The sequence below is a fragment of the Bombyx mandarina genome, chromosome 03 (genome assembly GCF_030267445.1).
Source record: "Bombyx mandarina strain Sakado chromosome 03, ASM3026744v2".
NCBI classification, from domain to species: Eukaryota; Metazoa; Arthropoda; class Insecta; order Lepidoptera; family Bombycidae; genus Bombyx; species Bombyx mandarina.
In genome coordinates this window covers 3,899,122-3,914,893 of record NC_143210.1, presented here as the reverse complement: position 1 = coordinate 3,914,893, position 15,772 = coordinate 3,899,122, and the positions used below count along the sequence as shown (strand labels likewise).

General features: G+C 36.0%; 2 protein-coding genes across 17 annotated transcripts in view; one reads left to right on the top strand and one right to left on the bottom strand.

Moving 5' to 3' along the window:
- The window catches only part of LOC114252320 (NAD kinase), a 40,585-nt gene extending 26,231 nt beyond the window's left edge, over positions 1–14,354 (top strand). For 9 of the 16 annotated variants that reach the window (XM_028186826.2, XM_089736791.1, XM_089736790.1 and 6 more), the window contains 8 exons: positions 545–628; positions 2,869–2,998; positions 5,473–5,667; positions 6,297–6,399; positions 6,973–7,170; positions 8,207–8,364; positions 10,446–10,528; positions 12,463–14,354. In XM_028186826.2, coding sequence (XP_028042627.1) covers positions 545–628; positions 2,869–2,998; positions 5,473–5,667; positions 6,297–6,399; positions 6,973–7,170; positions 8,207–8,364; positions 10,446–10,528; positions 12,463–12,673 — 1,162 coding nt within the window. In that variant the 3' untranslated portion in view covers positions 12,674–14,354. Of the gene's footprint in view, positions 1–544; positions 629–2,868; positions 2,999–5,472; positions 5,668–6,296; positions 6,400–6,972; positions 7,171–8,206; positions 8,365–9,417; positions 9,527–10,445; positions 10,529–12,462 lie in introns of all 16 variants that reach the window. The other 7 variants (XM_089736786.1, XM_089736804.1, XM_089736796.1 and 4 more) reach the window with 2 other exon arrangements.
- The window catches only part of Vps11 (vacuolar protein sorting 11), a 230,773-nt gene that overhangs the window by 7,633 nt on the left and 207,368 nt on the right, over positions 1–15,772 (bottom strand). The gene's annotated exons all lie outside the window — the stretch shown is intronic.

Below are 15,772 nucleotides of genomic sequence, written 5' to 3'. Positions count from 1 at the left end.
CATATATACGAGTAGAACGTATCAGAAAAAAATAACGTATCAAGCGTATCTAAAGAATCTTATCCAACACCTGGGATGAATAAGACCTCAAGCTACTATTAGTTGAAGTCTTGCTTGAAATGATACATTAAAGTACATATCACATAAGTACTAGATACTTTTTTTTATAGAGAAGTTGACGGTAGTCAGCACAATAGTCAAATGTCGACGAATAACACCGTAGTCGTCCGCGACCACGACAAATGTATATAGTATTCGAATCGTCAGAAATAAAACGCAAGATTAAACTTCAAAAGAAGTTTTGATTATGAACTTGAAGAAGAAAAAACCTTGCATATTTCGTTAAGCCAACCACGCGTTTAAACCGAAGTAAATGGTAGGGCAGCCATTGTAGCAATGTCATTGAGAATCTTGGATCTTCGAGTGAGTGGCGGCATCGACGCTGTGCGATCTGTCCATTTTAGTTAAAAAATAATTAAATTCTCTGTATGTTTTCTGAATGTAACGCAGCAATATGATTTATTTGTTTCTTATCTTGTTACAGGAGAACTAGATCCCTGAACGCGCCGTCCCCAATACAACAGTTTGGACCATGCGGCAGGATTATGAAAAATTCCGCCATGGTCATGTAAGTACGATTTTTATGTTGTTCTTTTATTCTATTACTATGTATTTAGTAGTGTCTTTATTACATGTGTGGCGATCAGGGTCCTTCTTGTATTGTATAGATGTTTCCGGACTACATGTTGTTTTATATTAATAAACCACTCGACTCTGATCAGTTTTCGTTGTTTATTGCGTAGATGAGTTAAGGAGTTCACGATCCACTTTATGTTAAGTCGCTACCGGAGTATAGACATCACAAGCTTCATCCGTTTTGAGATTCAGCGCGAAGTCTCAATTGTATCGCACTCTTCAAACTGGACCCCACGTCTGCCTCGTGGCATAAATACGCGGCGAGGCTGTACCTCTCAGTGTGACCTTACTCTATATCTTGTCACTAGTAATTACGCAAATGAATGGAAATTTGTTAGAAAAAAAAATTTGTATTAACGGGATTTGAACACCGGCTTAGTCGCATCGCTTGTCAGGAATGAGTACACCAAGCGTCTTATCCTTTAGTCCACGACGTCTTCGTGTCGTAAATTGATAGATACGTTAAAAACGAGCTCATTAATGTCATCGTGACAAGAGGGAAAAAGGAAAACCGCAACTATTTTTCCGTATCGAAATAATGTCAATTTAGTTTCCCTAACTATGCTACATTAATGAGACAGCCACATTAATTGTTTTTTTTTTTTTTTTTATTGCTTAGATGGGTGGACGAGCTCACAGCCCAACTGGTGCTAAGTGTTTATCAGAGCCCATGGACATCTACAACGTATATGCGCCACCCACCTTGAGATATAAGTTCTAAAATCTCAGTATAGTTACAACGGCTGCCCCACCCTTCATACCGAAACGCATTACTGCTTCACGGCAGAAATAGGCAGGGCGATGGTACCTACCCGCGCGGACTCACTAGAGGTCTTACCACCAGTAAAAACCTTAATTGTACCTTAATTGCATATGCGCTGAGTCTCGTTCGTAAAATTACATTCCCGACGCGGTTCAAGAGTCCACCATTTGTAACCAAATCGTAATGGTTTTGTTAGTTTACACAGTTGATAACTAACTGCCTACTGATGATGCCATCTAATTTATATGTTCACTAATTATAAGATGTAAAAATATAAAAACGCATCGTGTTCACTAGTGAACACAACACAAAATGCCCTACCTCTTTTGAATCTGCATGGGAAAGTTTCACCAAGCACTATTTCTGTCGTGAAACATAATGCGCTTCGGTTTTAAGGATGGGGCAGAGCGGTACTGATAAAACTGAGACTTAGAACGCATGTCTCAAGGTGGGTCCAACTTTTTCAAGTCTATGGGCTCCGGGAACCACTTAATACCAGGTGGGCCGTGGAGGTCATTTGCCTGTCCTACCCAATAAGTAAAAGATAGGAGTTTTTCTTTAAATATCATACTTTTTCTTACTTGTTTCAAACGTTACTGTTTCTATATCTTCGCTAAATGTATAGACAATTGATTGTATCTTATTCCTTAGACATGACGATAAATGCCACGGAACTTACTGAGTAATAAATGTAAAGATGGTATGTAACTAAGAGAGCGAAGGTAGCAAACAACCATATGTTGAGACTAAAAAACGAAGACCTTAGAACTCATATCTCAAGGTAGGTGGCAGCATTTACGTTGTAAATACCTAGGTAATCACTTGACACCAGGTCGGCCGTGAGTTCGTATACCAACCTAAACAAAAAAATATATATTTAAAAAAAATACTGTGAATTTAAAATTTATTTTCGTTGCGGTTGTACCCGCAAGGTTAAAGTGAAAAATACGTTTTCCTTCCTATCTTGTAGCCCGAGGTCGACACAGAAGATCTAAAGAAAATTGAATGTCTAGACTTAAATAATAAATATATTAGTTCGTAGCGAAAGTGTTAAAAAAAAAAAGTTTAGCAAACCAAATACATTTTTTTTATCCCATTGATACACTAGAATAAATATTAGAGCGACATTAGAAAATTATTGTACTGTCGTCGGACATTGATGCGTGTGCAAATTTTCAAGTAAGTAACAACGAAATACCAAACAATAAAAGCGGGTTTTTTTTTTTTTATTGCCCTTGTAGGCAGACGAGCATACGGCCCACCTGATGCTGAGTGGTTACCGTCGCCCATGGACTTCAGCAATGCCAGGGGCAGAGCCAAGCCGCTGCCTACCGTCAAAGGGCTTAAAAGAAGAGTCACTCGCAATAGTTGTACGCTGTAACCCACGTTTGTTTGTAATCTATTTCCAGGCAAATCCAGGATCCGGCGTCGCAGAGGCTGACCTGGTACAAGCCTCCCCTCACCGTGCTGGTCATCAAGAAGGTTCACGACGCCCAGATACTGGCACCCTTCGTTCAGCTAGTACACTGGCTCGTTCATGTGAGTTGGCAATCTAGAATAACCCCGCGAGGCTACTAGAATAGGTAGAAAAAAATATGGGTTAGATTATTTTTTTTATTGCTTAGTTGGGTGGGGTTGGGTCCGCACGAGTATGTACCACAACCCTACCTACTTTTGGCGTAAAGCAGTAATGCGTTTCGGTTTGAAGGGCGGGGCAGCCGTTGTAACTATACTGAGACCTTAGAACTCATGTCTATGGGCTCCGTAACCACTTAACATCAGGTGGGCCGTATGCTCGTCTGCCTACAAGGGCAATCAATTATTTTTATTAAATTTACAAAAATAACATATGCGCATTCCAAAAAAAATTGACTTCTATGTTCGTACGACACGTCTTACCATTTATTTCTTAGAGTAGTTTCGTAAAACGTTTTCAAAAATTAGTTCTTTGATTGTTGACGCCAAACGAGCCGTATCAAACATAAATTAATTATTTCTTTTAATTCTTTAAAAATACTCAGGTGAATCAACTCTAATTGAACACTGACTTGCAAAACGTTAACGCAATTTTATAGTCGTACGACGTGACTCAGAAGTTGCGCAGGGCAAGATTGTCTATCTATACTAATATTATAAAGAGGAAAGATTTGTTTGTTTGTTTGTTTGTTTCGAATAGGTTCCGAAACTACTGGACCGATTTAAAAAAATATTTTTCCATTAGAAGCCGACATTGTCCCTGATGAACGTAGGCTACTTTTTTTTATTTTTATTTTTTTGGTTTCATGTGTGTTTTAATGTTTCCGAAGCGAAGCGAGGGCGGGTCGCTAGTCCATTTATAAACTGACACATTGTTTTGCTTATAAAGTTCAGAATGTGCGCATTATGCATCTACGTAAATCAACCTCGTTTACATATTATTATGCTTTTGAAAACGTATATTATAATATATAATTGTATTCGAGTGTTGTCGGTGTGACGTCAATGATTCACGTGTGAAATTATTGAATTGAATATAATAAAATATTCGTAACGGTTCTCTGTTTAGTAATTGAAATACAACACATTGACATATGTATAAAAATAGTACATTGAAAAACAACCATTAGCAATTCGTAAAGAAATCGCGAGAAAATTACTAAAGAAAATATACTCGTAATATAAAGAACTGATATAGTAAATTACTAAATTACTACATAGTATAAAACAAAGTCGCTTTCTCTGTCCCTATATCTGTCTGTCCCTATGTATCCTTAAATCTTTAATACTACGCAACGGATTTTGATGCGGTTTTTTGAAACGAAGTTCCTTACGGGCAGGCTTGGAGGAGACAGGGATTTTGCTGCGCGACCGAACTGAAAAAATTTTTATAGTAAAAACCGTAAGAAAAAGTCCGTGGAATAAGGACTTGTTTTCCGCCCAGCGATATTTCACCGCGCGATTTTTTTCTCGTAATTCTTTTTTATTTTTTATATGGAACTTCGTTCCTATCCGGTGTCCCACGACACCACACATCTTTTTTTAATAGATAGAGTGATTGAAGGGGAAGGTTTGTATGTACAATAACATCCATTAAATAGTGGAGAAAACCATAATAAATTACAGTTTCCGAAGCGAAGCGATTAAAATGACTCACTATTATATTATAGTTTGCAACAATGGCCATTGAAATGAACGAACGGCACTCACAGCCTCTCAATTAATATTGTTGATAGAGTGATATGAATGTAAACTTTGAGAAGCAATTGCTAAACTGAATTTTTGAAGTAAGTTCTATAGTATGTGTCGTCCCCTTGCTTCACCAACATAGCATTGTAAAAATATTACTAGAGTAGATAATTCTTTACGCATACATATCAAAAGCAATGAATTACAAATATAATGGTTATAACACAAATGTAAATAACGGTGATCGATCAATGAGATTTCTTTTGCACAACCAATGAAATAAGCAGGATATATTATGGAAGAAGTACATAATGTTATGCATATAATAATAGTATATGTATTAATGTATTCTATAGTATTTATTGGTAAATACAACTGTTAGCTTCCCTTCGTTTGCCGCTAGGGGCGCTGTTCCAACTCCATACAAGGATTTAACTTTTACGCGATCGAGAACGTTAAAAAACTTGCACTAAGCGCACGGGTCGGAATCGCGACCCACTCAGAATATTTTGTGAGCGAGAAACTAAATAGGGTATAGACTATAAACATTTTTTTAAGGGATTTTATGACCTGGTAACTATGACCTTTAGGTCAAGTCTTATTTTAATTTAAATGGAAACTTTTTATATGAAAAAATGGTATTATGAAATGAAATGGAATAGTATAAATGAAATAGTTAATAAACCACCGCTATTACACATTTAAACCTGAAGAAACACTAAATAGACAAAATAAAACAGATCACACAACTTCACTTCTCGCGTTCCCGCCAAAAAATCCAACCTATATACTGTATGTATACCGATTACCATACAATTAATATTTTTATTATGTCAATTTGATTCTAGGACAAAAGCATGGTGGTGTTCGTCGAGGCGGCAGTTTTGGATGACACACTCCTTGCGGAGTATGGGGACTTTACGTCGGTGAAGGAACGTCTGATGACTTTCAGAGCTAGCACCGACGATCTCACTGATAAGATCGACTTCATCATATGCCTGGGGGGTGACGGGACCCTGTTGCATGCTAGCTCACTTTTCCAGGTTGGTATTGTAAGATTTCAGGAAGGATTTTAATTATTTTTTCATCTTCTTATATTTTTTAAGGGATTTGATGACCTGGTAACTAAGACCTTTAGGTCAAGTCTTATTTTAAATTTAATGATAACTTTTTGATATTAAAAATGATATTATGAAACAAAACGAAGTTAATTATTAAGAAACATGGCATGAAATGAAATGAAAACGAAATGAAATGAAATGAGATCAGATGATATGGGATGAAGTATAATCTCAGTAAAATGGTGGTAATTTACTGAGACCTTTCAGTGGACTTTTTGGAGGATCCGGAGAAGTTACGTTCAGCGGCTTTGTTTCATTTTACCACATTTGTGCATTTTCACAGATACTAAACAGTTAATAAACCACCGTTATTACACATTTAAACCTGAAGAAACACTAATTAGATAAAATAAAACAAATCACACAACTTCGCTCCTCGCGTTCCCGCCAAAAAGTCTTTCATCTTCTTACGAAGACAATAATGTGACCTTATTTTTTTACATGGTTATGTTTAAATAAGGAATATGGTATTTTTAAGTCACTGAAATATGTCAGTCGTTGAATTATGACGTCATGAACTGGAGTTTAAATGAAATAATTCATTCTTTCAGCAATCAGTGCCGCCGGTGATGGCGTTCCACTTGGGCTCGTTGGGTTTTCTGACGCCCTTCGAGTTCAACAACTTTCAGGAGCAAGTCATGAACGTTTTAGAAGGTAATACAAGAAAACTCTAATGTCGCGTAATATCTTTATTCTTATAGACCGGCTTCCATCTCTTCTGTTGATAGCGATTTAAAAAAAAACTGCTATTTTAAATTAAATTAATAAGTATAAACGAAAAACATATTATTATTAGGTATAAAATAAATATAAAATAATTCACTCCATACCGTTATACCTTGCTATCTCTTTCGCACACCCGCACCCTTATGCCGGTGACGGCACGAACTATTAATGCAACCTATTTTATTTATATATCTAAGAATTAATTGCTGTTCGTTACTCTCGCTAAAACTGGAGAACGGCTGGACCGATTTGGCTAATTATGGTCTTAAATTATTTGTGGAAGTCTAGAGAAGTTTTAAAAGGTAGATAAACATGAAAATGCTCGGAATTAAGTAAAAATAACAATTTTATTTTTCCTTTGATGTGTTCCCCATCGGACGGATTCCTTTTGTTTGTATTAAGTTTATTTTATACAAAAGCTTAGATTTTTTATTTATCGATTGAGGCACTACGAAGTCTGCCGGGTCAGCTAATTTTCTAATAAATAAATCCTTCCAACAGGACACGCGGCTCTAACTTTAAGGTCCCGTTTGCAATGCGTAGTGCTTCGGAAGAGTCAAGACGACAATAAAGACAAGAAGAAGCCGACCACGATACTGGTGCTGAACGAGGTTGTCGTGGACCGAGGACCATCGCCGTATTTATCCAATATAGATTTGTTCCTCGACGGGAAACACATCACTTCTGTGCAAGGAGACGGTGAGATGTTCGGCTATTGGCTTCTCTTTCGCTCTCATCGGTAGGGCGTATTGTAAGAATGAGTAAGCATCACAGTCCCGGTTTGTTTCTCCTATGAAGCAGTCATGCGTTTCGAACTATGAGGCGACAATGTTATTAAGACTTCGATCGCATATCTTTCTTTAAAAAAATGTGGTGGAAATCACGTTGTGATGTTTATGATCTCCGATAACCGCTTGACACTAAGAACAGCAAATAATAAAGAAAAATATCATTCAAAAGTTCCAGTATGTAACGATCGCTATAAATAAAAAAATATATTAAATTTGAAGATATATTAATGATACTAGTATATAGTTATTTGTCGGCGCAGCACTTATTACTTAACTAAGATTTGTTAAAGTTAACTGTCATAAGTCCAACGCTTGTAAATAATTGTTTAAGACGGTATTCAGGAGACTTCATGAACAAAATACCCCCATTATTCTACTAGAAACACGAGTGACTATTGTCGCATAACACATGCTGACTTGTTTCATATCCAATCCTGTAGACTGAATGGTAAACAGTCGACGTCGCCCAAAACACGTCATTACGGATCCTCCTGATCCATTAACGGTGCTTTTAGGCACCACAAGCACCGGTCACCGTCCTCGTCGAACCCGTCGCTTGCGACGAAGGGCTCGACGAGCGAATTAACCCATAGACACAGCCCACTGAGTTTCTCGCCGGATCTTCTCAGTGGGTCGCGTTTCCGATCCGGTGGTAGATTCTACAAAGCACTGCTCTTGTTAGGGCCAGTGTTAGCAACACTCCGGCTTGAGCCCCGTGAGCTCACCTACTAGCTAAGATTACGCTGAAATAGCCTCTCAAGGCTAGCAAGCAAGCTTAGGTAGGGAAAAAAAAGACTTGAGGTTAATTTAATAAAAGGAGTTTTTTTGGAAAGGAACGCTGACGTCAATTTTAAAAACAACATGACTATAAAATGGCTGGCTTTAAAAAAACAATATGGCGTCCTATAGCTCCGTGTATTAGCTATATATAAAGGACGTTGCAGGGCTGATAGTGTCGACGCCGACGGGCAGCACGGCGTACGCGGTGGCGGCGGGCGCGAGCATGATCCACCCGTCGGTGCCCGCCATCATGGTCACGCCAATTTGTCCACATTCGTTGTCATTCAGACCCATCGTAGTACCGGCCGGCGTCGAGCTCAAGGTGAGAATTTTATTGTTCAAAACGCGAAGTCTGATCGCAGCGACACCTACCGATTCAATTTTTTTTAAAAGGAATTTTATGACCTGGTAACTAAGACCTTTAAGTCAAGTCCTAACGATTCAATTTGTAGGCTTAACATAATAATACACATAAATTAGTTATAGATAAGCAACTCAAGCACACAAATGTGTACGGGCGTCGGCTTCGCTTCGATTAGTTTCTCATTGGTCGTATAGATGGCAGTAACGTATTAGGTACCTTCATATATTTTTATTTTTAATGAAGGTTAAATTTTCAGAAACCACAAATTGATAAAATTTTATCAATTTGTCTACAATAAATAAGGACTTGTATGATTTGATATTTTTTTAAATCTGTGTTTAGTTATACAATAATTAAATGCTTTTATTTTAACAACAGATAAGTTTAGGGACATCCCCTACAAGATGTCGCCAGTTTCCATACAAAAAAAGATTTGTCTTAAAGTATCACAGTTTCTGGGTCCTGGGTTTACGACAAAAGGAAATATCTTCCACCGAGCTGGTTAAATATTACTCGGTAGACCGACAGTCCGAATGTTGTTGTTCGGATTATGTATATATGCAAGCTTATCTTGAAAATGTCGTAAGCGAGATTCAGGCATCTGTCAAATAACTTGCGATGCCGCCACACAATTGGGAACCTAAACAATCCAGAGACCGATTCAACCAAACTTACAACTTACAAACTTAAAAACAAACTAGGACCAGATTGCAGCACCCTTTAAGGACTTAATTGAGTCTTACGAATATTTAAAAACCAAACCCATAGACACAGCCCACTGAGATTTTCGCCGGATTTTTTCAGCCCACAATAATAATAATAAAACTTAATCTTAGTTTAGTTGTAGTAATACAAACGGCAGGACAAGATTATGAACTTAAATTAAACTAAATAATGATATGTTCACATAAGTACTGTCGCAAAGAAAAATGTCATCAACGTTTTTTATGAAGTAATTTAATTTATATGGACTGTTTCCTCTCATGGCAGTTTTTATTTCTTTTTATACAGAATTTAACAGGAAGATAACGTTTTAGATCGCGCTATCGCCGGAAGCGCGTAATGCGATGTGGGTATCGTTCGATGGAAGGAACCGACAGGCGTTGCAACACGGAGATAGGTACTGCATACACATCGTGCAGATAAAATAGTCTTGTACATTGCCTGTTGTCGCTTTATGCAATCTGCATGTATGATATATCGTTGCTTTTAGACGAACAAAACAAGTGCATATTACTAAAATTCTAACATTTGTATATATGATTAAAAATAACAACAACTTTATTATTGTATTGACAAGGACAATAAACAAATTAGCCGTTCGTAATTAGTGATTATAGCTGCCCGCTCCGGCTCCACTCGGGTCTTTAACAAAAATTTCAACGATATTTGACGTTGTTTTATTTTTTTAAATAAAAGAATACTTATTGTAGTATGACTATAATAGTTAGACATATGCTGTAGCGACACTTTTTGTAAATAATAATGTGTTCTACAAAGTCGTAGTACATTATTTTATTCTATCATGAGTAGTTTTTGCAGGGCACGCGATGTAAAGAATATTTAAGGTAATTTTTTTACATCTTGGAGTTTTAGTAAGGATCCCAAATTTTTTTCAAAAAAGATTATATCATATGTCACTCGGTAATAGTGTAACTTCCAAACAGTGAAAGAATTTTTTTAATCGGTTCTGTAGTTTCGGAGCCTATTCAATACAAACAAACAAACAAATCTTTCCTCTTTATAATATTAGTATAGAAGTATAGATTATAAAAGGTATATCGTTCATGAGATTTATTGTATACGGAATGAGCTAACAATTAAGGATCCAATGCGATTAAAGAAATCCTAAAGGAGAGTGTTCTATATGATATCAAATCCGTCGCTCTGCTGGTTCCCGACTGAGCACTTACGGTCAATAACATCCGTGCTCCCGACTGCTGGCGACTGGCAGCTGTAACCTGCCGGAGATAGTCTACTTGGCTCACTGGTGCTCATTGATAATAATTATATCTGGATCGATGCGGGCCTTGTTTCAGATAATGCCTAGCCCCGAGGCCCGTAATTCAGCCAGCGTGTCGTTCGACGGCCGCTCCCAACTCACTCTCAGACCCGGCGATAGGTAACATGGGCTTGGCTAGGGGTGGCTTGAGACACGTCATCAAATTGTCATTTAACATGAATTCATTTCCACAAATCAATTAATAAAAATCAATCTATGTATAGATAGACTTTTCGACTTGACAGTACATTTCCTTGTTGGAAAATCGGGATATAATATTGTTTGTTCTTAAATATATTTTCGAAATTATAATAAACATAAACCAATATTGGTCATTGGAAAAGTATTATTTTCGATTTCTAGATATTATTAACATTTGCATACCAAATAACATTAATTCGGTGGGGTAGCGTATAATGCTTTTTGTTTTGTTCCTTGCTTTGCTTGTGTGTGTGTCTTTCTTGATGTTTATTATAATATGTGATATAGATATTATTTTCTATTTTGACTAATCTAATTTTAGATACTAACAAATAAAAAACTGTGTACGTACAACTTGGTGCACGTGAATGAAGTGAAACTTCTTTTTCGATGTGTAGTAGTATTGTGGTTTTCTTCATTTTTCATCCTTAAATCAGATTGCTCTTGTAATAGGGAATGCTGTGTATTAGGAGTGGGTGATATAAATCGTATATAGATTCAATATCTATATATCGCAGCAATATCGTTGAATCCGATATAGCCCCGCACCAAATCTATATATCGATATCAGCCGATACACGATATTGCTCGATGTGATGCGCATCGCCATATCGTACCGATTCGTGAATCGAAATCTATATTTCGATATCAGCCGATACACGATATTGCTCGATGTGATGCGCATCGGCATATCGTACCGATTCGTTAATATCAGCAATATTCGTTTGGTTCGTATCGAATCGGCCAGAGTGAGTGAGGGCACGATAGGGATATCATGTGATGAATGAAACAGAAACAGGCATTATCCATACAATTGTAAACCTTATATTTAAGTCCATATGTCTGTAGATTATTCTTAGCGTATCAGCAGGATACAATTTAGGAAAGAAGTTTCAACTTTCGACCCTAACTTGAATGCAGTATAGCCTATTTGCTTTTGCATCGTTGAATTTAATTTCACGCGCTTTGACCTTGAACTAGAATTTTTGGACAAGTGTTTATAAATACTTAAAAGTTTTTTGTGTTTGATTTTTAAAGTACACATTTTTCTATTTTTAGTTGAATCCAAATAATTGAGTTTATTTCTTGTGTTTGTATTAAACTTTTGAAATCTACACTCTTTTGGTATATTTTGTAATTTTAAATTAAGACACAAAGTACTAAAAACTGAAAATAATGTAGCCAGTCCTAAGCCTGGTAAAAGCATGAAGGAAAGTTTTTTTGATATTTTTATTTTCATGTTCTTTTTATTACTTTAAGATCATATTATAGATTGATATCAGAAAACCAACCGTATAACGTTGACTTAAATCTATATCTACTACGATATTATATCAGCGTATCGTTTCAAATCTCAAATATCATGAATCGAGAAAATCTACTAGCATCCATCAATATATAGATTCAGAAAATATATAGATTCAATATCCGATATTGATCCTCGATATATAGATACGATTCGATACGCGGCAAAACCGATATTACCCACTCCTACACTGTGTATAAGAGATGCGACATCTTCAACATTTATATTATATATATTTTAAATTATAGATAGAAAAATAAATATATATTTTTTTTAAATACTTCGTTAAAATATTGGACGCTACTCGTTGCTAACGCTCGCGCTGGCCTGTAACAGGTATACTACGCGCATGCGTTCGAGTGATACGTGTTCACTCGCGCTCTGTCTCTTTCTAGTATGGTACCGTTAAACGTTTAACGCAACCTTGTTGGAAGTCGCATTAGAAGTTTCACTTCAAAAAAAAAAATACGCATCTTCGCCAATTCATAATTGACTCGTTGTTTTGTTTCGCGATACATAACACGAAACAAATGAATACATGTTGCAGTCTCTACGTGACCACGTCCGTGTATCCGGTGCCGTCGATATGCGCCCAGGATCAGATCTCGGACTGGTTCGACTCGCTCGCCGAGTGTCTCCATTGGAACGTTAGGAAGAAACAGAAGCAGATGGACGAGCTGAGCGACCTCACGCACTCGTCGAGCGACAACCTCGAGGAGCTAGACAATAACCACGATGAAAGACCATCAGATACGTGATTATACAACGTGTTCCCGAAAATCGATAAACCAGCAACTAATAACCTACCTGATTCACGGCAAACCGATATGAGTCAATATATCACGATGATTCGATGATATTAATAATCGAATATTAATCGCTAAAATAGCCAACTCGATTTTATGTCAAGTTAATAAATAATTCTTTGTGATTTCCCTGCCCTAATAAGCCACAATAAATCGTGCCCTGGTTATCGATATTATTTATTTCAATAACGCATTTCAATGTCGATTTAGAAATGAAAATAAATTTTTTATAAACAAATAAATAGTAGGGATCTGTCATACACGGCCCCTTGAATTTGGTGATGTTTTAGTATTGAAACAAGGTTATTCATGATCTACTTTAATATACTAGAATGTATCTACTATTACGTTTAAATTATATTTTATTGGGTATTTCATAGGGAATATTATAATATGTTAGAGAAATATACTGTTTTAAAGGTTGATAAAAACATACATAATCTTCACTGAAAGGTCTATTAAGCTATTACATAGACGTGTGCATACAAAAATATATTTTATACATATCGCTTTAATGAGTCACACGCCAACATAAAATACGTTGTCTATGGTATAATATGTCTAAAGAAATTGAATTTGTGAAGCTGTTATGTACCGCATCTGACGTAATTGTATAAAAATTAAGTGATGTATACCGACACAATACTTTTATTAACATAAGGCTTATATAATTTGGTTTTATTTTAGATTCCCTGGGACAATAAATATTTATATTAATTTGTTATGTCTTTGTTGGGTACGTTGGATGCTGTTTATTGTGAATTTTTGTTAATTTTTTTTTTTTTTAATATTTCCGTTTTAATTTAAATTTAAAAGTGAATTTATGTTATTAGGTTCTGATGTTTTTGATTATTTTGAATCTTTGTATGAGATATGTAATAAACAATAAAATTTATTATGGTGCTATTTCCATAGGTACCTATCTATAGTGCCAATACAATTTTTAGGAAATACATTTAGATAAATCCGCTTAGAAACTAATGAATAAGGATCTTGTCTTATTAAAAACTATCTCAAAACTAACTTTCACAGTTAAATATAGATAGTATGTACTGAGTCCTGAACATCATAACATTTATTTTAAAACTACCCTCACGGTATAAGTTTGCATGAATTATTTTAGTTTTAACAGTATTCAATTGTCGATTATAACCTTAGTCTTTCGTGACCACGAGAACTAGTGTTCTAAACAACAGAAATAATACAATTGAAATAACAAAAGCAAGATTCAATTATTCAAAATTTATATTACACAAGTCTGTTAAGTTGTTCTTAAAAAATTTCATGCACAATATTATTTCTTAAATTATATTACAAAAATGATATAATATTTAATATCGTATTAGGTACTTTTATTAAATTCAAAAAAATACAATTAATTATAATGTTAAATGAATTATTTGTATGGTACAGGTACATAATTTTATTTTAAACGATCGATAAATAAGAAAGATTTTTAACAAAAATAATACTGTTGTCTACATAAGCGCCGCCATCGGTGAATACTGTATCAACAATTCTTTACATGACAACTATCTGATTTGAATTCGATCCGAAATTTGTTGTAAGCTGGTGTTTGTGCTCTATTTTATGAGATAACGTATACATTTGAAATAAAACTGATTTTACAGAAGATTTTTAATTATTTTCCTACAATTTTAAATGTATATTACATACTTCAATTTAGACATTGAAGTTATTACCACACAATTCGCTACAAGTACCTACGTACCTACCTCACTTCTGAAATATTAAGTAATATGATATTACACTTAATATTGCATGTAGTGAGGTCAGAGATATTAGTAATATCTATCACCTCACTACATGCAAGTTTTACTTAAGTACCTCAAGCCTCAAATAATAATCTATATACAGGTCAGGTACGGCCCCACTACGGACTAAATAAAACAAGGAAGCAAGCATAAATGAATAGCATAAATTTAATTAACAATCTCCAAAGAAAGCAGAATCATTGACTTTGTCATTCTCCTTGAAAAGGTGGTTTGCGTTGCTTCTGACGTGCCAAAGGACTGACAGTACTACTCAATCTTCAGTTTCCAAAACTACATCATTTAGGTACTCTTTTTTTTTCTTACCTATGCTGATAGTCTTTAGAGGCTATATCAGCTTCTCCTTGACGTCTAGGTGAGCTCACGGGGCTCAAACCGGGTTCGTTGCTAACACTGCCCCCAGCAAGAGCAGTGCTTCGCAGAATCTACCACCGGATCAGAAACGCAACCCACTGAGAAGATCCGGCGAGAAACTCAGTGGGCTGTGACTATGGGTTAATTTACTCGTCGACGAAGGGCGTCGCAAGCGACGGGTTCGGCGAGGACGGTGAACGGTGCTTGAGATACCTAAAAGCACCGTTAATGGATAGGGAAGATCCATAATAACGTGGATAAAGTATTTAGCGATTTTAATGAGACGTAATAAGTATACTTAGCAATCGCATCGGCCAATCACATAATATTTACCTCCATTTTTTCATGAATACATATATATCTCCGCTCACTCAATTATTGTTGCCCCAATCTGTAAGTATTTGCGCCCGGATGACACGGTAAACCCTTTTCGTAACCACCGCTGACTAGAGCCCAGACCCGCCTCACGGTGGATAGTATGCTACATAGATTATACACTTAATATATTTGTATGCTAGCAGTGAGTAGCAGCACCCAACCAATATACACCATACCGTTGTCATACCCATAGACCATAACATTTGACCGCTAAGTTTCTCGCCGAAACTAATGAACTAATGTCGCGACTGAGATCCAGTAATACAAAATCTTTGCACTCCATCAAATTAAATTAAACGTATTTTATTTCAAAAATACACACGAAGATCTGCGAGTTTTTTAACGTTGTCGATATCGTAAGAGTGAATTCAAATTTGTATGGAGTTGGAACGTTTGCCTACGTTTGCCGCTAGAGACCCTATTCCAACTTCATACAAACTTGAGTTAGCTTTTACAAGAACGTTAAAAACTCGCACTGAGCACACTGATGCTTAAGAAACTAGGAAATTACGACTGTGAACTTATT